Here is a 4,655-nt window from a genome sequence, read left to right as displayed (position 1 = left end):
TGAAGCGCTATTTAAATTGGTCAAAGTTCTTCTCGTCTAGCCATGTGGGATTAAACGAAACCCAGCCTCGATGCGTGCCCGCGGTGACCCGATCGATACATCTTAATCGGGCTTCTTGTGCTGGGCTTTAAAGTTGGCCCGCAGAGACACAGACCGCCAACACGAATGAAAAAATAATAATCTAAACTGGTCCCTCTGCGTTTTGCAATACAAGCGATCATCAATCAAGTAATCAAATGCAGGTATATATCATTTTTATTGTCTCGTATCGAATGATTAAAAAAATCAAATTGGCTGGCTACATGCTAAGAATGGTAACGTATTGCTCAAGATGTAGAAACAAAGTAAGTAAATACAACGAAAACAGGTACAAATACAGCAACATTAGCAACAATATATCAACCAAACAGACGCATCAGCAGAGCTCCACGATGCTTCCATCCCCATCCCCCTGCATGCATGCATGCCAAGGTTTTCTCGGTCTAGCAAAGCAAAGCGAAGCAGCTCGCTCAGGGCAGGTCCTCCTTCATGCCGCGGGCGAACTCCTGGGAGTGCTCCTTGGTGACGCAGCTGGCGAGCATCCTGGCGCCGTCCAGCGGCAGCGGCGCCTTGAGGATGACGACGGAGGCGATGAAGTCGTTGTTCACGAGCGGGCCGGCGAACATGGGCGGGCCGAAGCCGTAGTCCACGTCGGAGAACCCCAGCTTGCTCCAGTCGGAGACGTAGATGGACTCGTAGTCGAAGCTCATCTGGAAGGGGTCCTGCCGCGTCTCCTCCTTGGCGAACTGGAAGAACTCCACCGCCATCCGCTGCTTCGCCTCCCGGATCATGTCGATCACCTCCATCACCGACGACTCCAGCACCTTCTTGCTGCTCCCGGACATCTTCACGGGGAAGATGGAGTTGCCGTAGTACCCCGCGTCCAGCTTCAGCAGGTGGCGCACGCTGGCGAAGAAGCAGAGCTTCACCGTCGCCTCGGGCTCCAGGTTCAGCGCCCGGGTGCGGCACTGCCACAGCTTGGCCGTCAGCACGTCGAAGCCGGAGCAGAACTTGCCGCTGTGCGCCTTGTACTGCGTTTTGAGCGCGTCGATGTAGCCCGTGGGGAAGTCGAGCACGATGTAGTCCAGCGCCAGCACGGGGAGCTCCGGGAGCGGCCCCGGCTTGATGCTCGGGTTGGGGAACTTCTCCCTGTCCCACACCGGCTTCACCGCCGGCTCCGGGAGCCCCCGCGCCATGTCGCCCACGGCCTTGATGAACTGCGCCGCGCCCATGCCGTCCGCCGACGCGTGGTTGAACCGCAGGCCCATCACGAACCCGCCGCAGGTGAACTTCGTGATCTGGAACCATGAAATAAGTTTGAAATGTCAGTACTACTGGATTTGCCGTAGTACCAAACCAACATCCTGTAGATGCTCCCATAATTCCCGTAGGCTGTCCTCGTCGAAAAATATGAATGAACTGGCAATCATGATGGAATTCGGCACTTTTCTGCCGAACCATGCATACGACGGTACGGGCGACAGGGATGCACGAACAAAACACCAAGAGAGTGAGCGAAAAATGCGCTGCAATCTAATCATCACCATGAAGTACTCCACTGACTTCTCAAAACTCCCATACGCTCCTGTCGTGGCGAGCGGTCTCCAAACTCGATGAAGATCGATCCTGTCCAACGACCTCACTGACCAGCACCCGTCGGTGGGCAGCAAAAGCAGAGGAATGGATGGGCTCTCCGACGAAAACCCTTGGCTTTGAAGCAACACATACATTCAGACAGACACCACACCGCCTATCTTATCTGGCAAGGACAACACCTACAGGCATAATCTGGCAGTACATCTCTGTCCGCGACCGCATAATAATAATCAAGCTGCAAGCCTCAAACTAATCCAGATTAAGACAACAGCTAGCGAGAACAGATCATGCCAAAATCGCCATCATCGCTAGGGGTGGGTGCTCGTCAACAGGTCCAATTCAGTATGCCTAGAGCTAGAGGTCAAACAAAATTCGGCAGCTCCGGTCTCGTCCCATGGCGATCACTTTCAGCCCCGGAATGATGAACGGAATCCTCCCCTGCGTCTGAGTGGCGTGCGTACTACTCCTTCGTACTACGCGAGTGCGATTCTACCTAACCACCCGTAACCACTGGCCACCACCGTACCACACCGCGTAATGGTGGTCGCCTGAGGTCGAAGCAAAGTCGTGCTTGGTCACACGTCCGTCGGAGGCAGCGGGGGCATTACGCGTACGCACGCCGCAACAGAACAAAAGTGCAGTGACGCAGTGGCGCCTCGAGGGAGCACCCCGTGGCCGCGCTCGGCCGCCTCCCCTGAAACGCAAGAGAACGCCGGGATTTCGCGAGCTCTCCGGCGGCCGGCATTCTTATCGGTTCCAGGCAGCTACTAGTACGTGCCCGCGACGGGACCGGTCAACCTAGTCGATGGCCCGTCACAGCAACCGCTCAGCTAACCCTGTCCTGAGGACGAAAGAGGCAAGCCTGCCGTTGCGAATCATGGCAGTATGGTTCACACTTCACACTCACAGACACGCATCACGAGCTCTCTGCTTCACCACTCCGGGTAATTCCGGCCACGTCAACTCTCCGGGTAGCCGTTAATTACTCCATGCGAGGTCGTAATCGCCTTTAGGAAGACCGATGATGGGGTGACGCTGGTAGGGCCCACGTGACAGCCTCCTCGACCGACACCGTCAACCAATCGTCTCCACTACCTCCCCACGACGCGTCGAAGGGGAAAAATGGGAGAAGCTTCCCACGACGACGCCATCCATCCATCAGCCGGCTAGCTTGCTTTTGACTTATCGCCTCTGCTCCCCAGATCTACCCGCGCGCGCGCGGATCTAGCTCTCTCTACTCAAGCGACCAGATCAACGATGCGTGGGCGACTGATTTAGCTTAAGAATCACGGCGGCCGGCCGACCGGCCGCCGGCGGCGTGGTTGGTTGAGACGCTGAGGTGGGAGCACTAGTATATACCTGCATCATCATGATGGTGTTGTGGGGTTCGACGCCCCAGAGATCGTCGGCGGGGTAGGGGACGAGGTCCTCCTTGGGGAGCAGCAGGGGGCGCTCCAGGAACCGCACGTCCTCCAGGCTGCACTCCGCCACGGCCTCCGCGAAGTAGACGCCGTCGGCGGTGCAGCGGATGGCGGGGCACCCCTTCTCCGGCTGCTCCACGATGCGCCCGGCCAGCGGGTAGAAGAAGGCCAGCGCCTTGCCCAGCGCCTCGCGGATCACGGCGGGGGCCGCGTCGGCGCCGGACCGGAAGATGTGCATCGACTCCACCAGGCCACGGTGGGTCGGGTACCGGTCCACCCACGCCAGCGGCAGCGTGTGGTCGGGGGTCTCCGACGCCGGCTTCACCGCGCCCTCCGAGATCCGCGTCACCTTGAAGCTCGACGACGCCATGGCCGCTCTCGCTCTGCTCTGGGCTTCTGTGAGGTGTGTGGAGTTTTTCAGAACAAGGCTCTGAAGCTTGAGCTGGTTCCTTAAATGGAGTTTGGCTTGGTGCTCGGCAGTGGCTCGATGGTGTGTGGGGCCCGGCGAGGGTGGTGGGTGTGGGGTCGTGGAAGAGCGCTGGACTATTTGGCAGTGTACCGTGGGCGCTTTCAACGGCCGAGATCGGCTGTCCGATGGGGTGTTTGACGTACGGGTTTCGATAGCCGTTCAAACACACGTGCAAGGCGGCCGTTCTTACTTGCTCCCCAGCAGTGAAGAAAGCGAAGAAAACGTCTCTAGCAGCTCCCGGATCTCCTAATCTAGTTTGTGTTCTCCTCAATTCCAAGCTCGCACTTGGAAGTGACGATCTCCTTGGTCCTCCCCTGAATCGCGCATGGAAACTAACTAGTGCTCCCGAAGGCTACGTCTCGCCGCCACCGTCCACCGACATGCGGATAGACCCCCCCCCCCCCTTCTTTTGACGCCCACATGTCGATCTGGCAGACTTGACTCGCCGTTGTCAGGATCCGACCACCACGAGCTTACCAACATCGAATCCAACGATCATGTGGGCTCGTCGTAGCAAGAATCTAGGAATATGTGTATGTGGTCAATGAGAAAACGTTAGTATGATTGTCGACACTAAGCAAGAAAATGAATGGAAAAAAATGTATGTCATGAAAGGGGAAGGAGAAGAAGGTACAAGGAGTTGCCCTGCGATGACCACCGCCGACTACGACAACGATTCTTGTCGTCGTCGATAGTTGTCTTTGGTCAACACTACCTCTCCCACCTCGGTGCTCAATGGGTAAGAAGCACCCTAGTTGCTTTAAGGGTGATTTTTTGGGGCGCAAGTAGTCTTCTCTGGCCAACCATCCCCCCCTTCTATCTCGGCTCAAGGAGTAAAAAGCACCATGGTTGCTTTGGAGTGATGCCTTATTGGGGCTCCAAGTAGTCGTCTCTTGTCAACCCTCCATCCTTTTATCTCGACTCGACGAGTAACAAGCACCATGGTTTCTTTGGAGTGATGCTTGATTGGGGCTCGCAAGTAGTCGTCTCTGGCCAATCATCCCCCCTTCTACCTCGACTCGACGAGTAAAAAGCACCATGGTTGCTTTGGAGTGATGCCTTATTGGGGCTCGCAAGTAGTCGTCTCTGGCCAATCATCCTCCCTTCTACCTCGATTCGACGAGTAAAAA

At 56.6% G+C, this 4,655-nt stretch overlaps 1 protein-coding gene across 1 annotated transcript; it reads right to left on the bottom strand.

Annotated features, from left to right (window-relative positions):
- Nucleotides 1-220: 220 nt before the first annotated feature.
- LOC119275133 (acyl transferase 9-like) lies at nucleotides 221-3,488 on the bottom strand. The gene is made up of 2 exons (XM_037555926.1): nucleotides 2,995-3,488; nucleotides 221-1,337 (listed from the first exon to the last, which is right to left on the bottom strand). The coding sequence occupies exons 1-2, from the start codon at nucleotides 3,424-3,426 to the stop codon at nucleotides 510-512; spliced, it is 1,260 nt and encodes a 419-aa protein (XP_037411823.1). The 5' UTR covers nucleotides 3,427-3,488; the 3' UTR covers nucleotides 221-509.
- Between the last annotated feature and the right edge of the window lie 1,167 nt (nucleotides 3,489-4,655).

This window comes from Triticum dicoccoides, chromosome 3B (assembly GCF_002162155.2).
Source record: "Triticum dicoccoides isolate Atlit2015 ecotype Zavitan chromosome 3B, WEW_v2.0, whole genome shotgun sequence".
In the NCBI taxonomy this organism is placed as follows: domain Eukaryota; kingdom Viridiplantae; phylum Streptophyta; class Magnoliopsida; order Poales; family Poaceae; genus Triticum; species Triticum dicoccoides.
Note: the sequence above shows the minus strand (reverse complement) of the source record. Positions and strands in the feature narration are given on the sequence as shown.

What these genes read in the sequence shown, in the direction of transcription:
- LOC119275133 (XM_037555926.1), bottom strand. Translation starts at nt 3,426, where the DNA reads ATGGCGTCGTCGAGCTTCAAGGTGACGCGGATCTCGGAGGGCGCGGTG. An exon ending in ACACCATCATGATGATGCAG is followed by an intron (nt 1,338 to 2,994) that starts GTATATACTAGT and finishes TCATGGTTCCAG; the next exon opens with ATCACGAAGTTCACCTGCGG.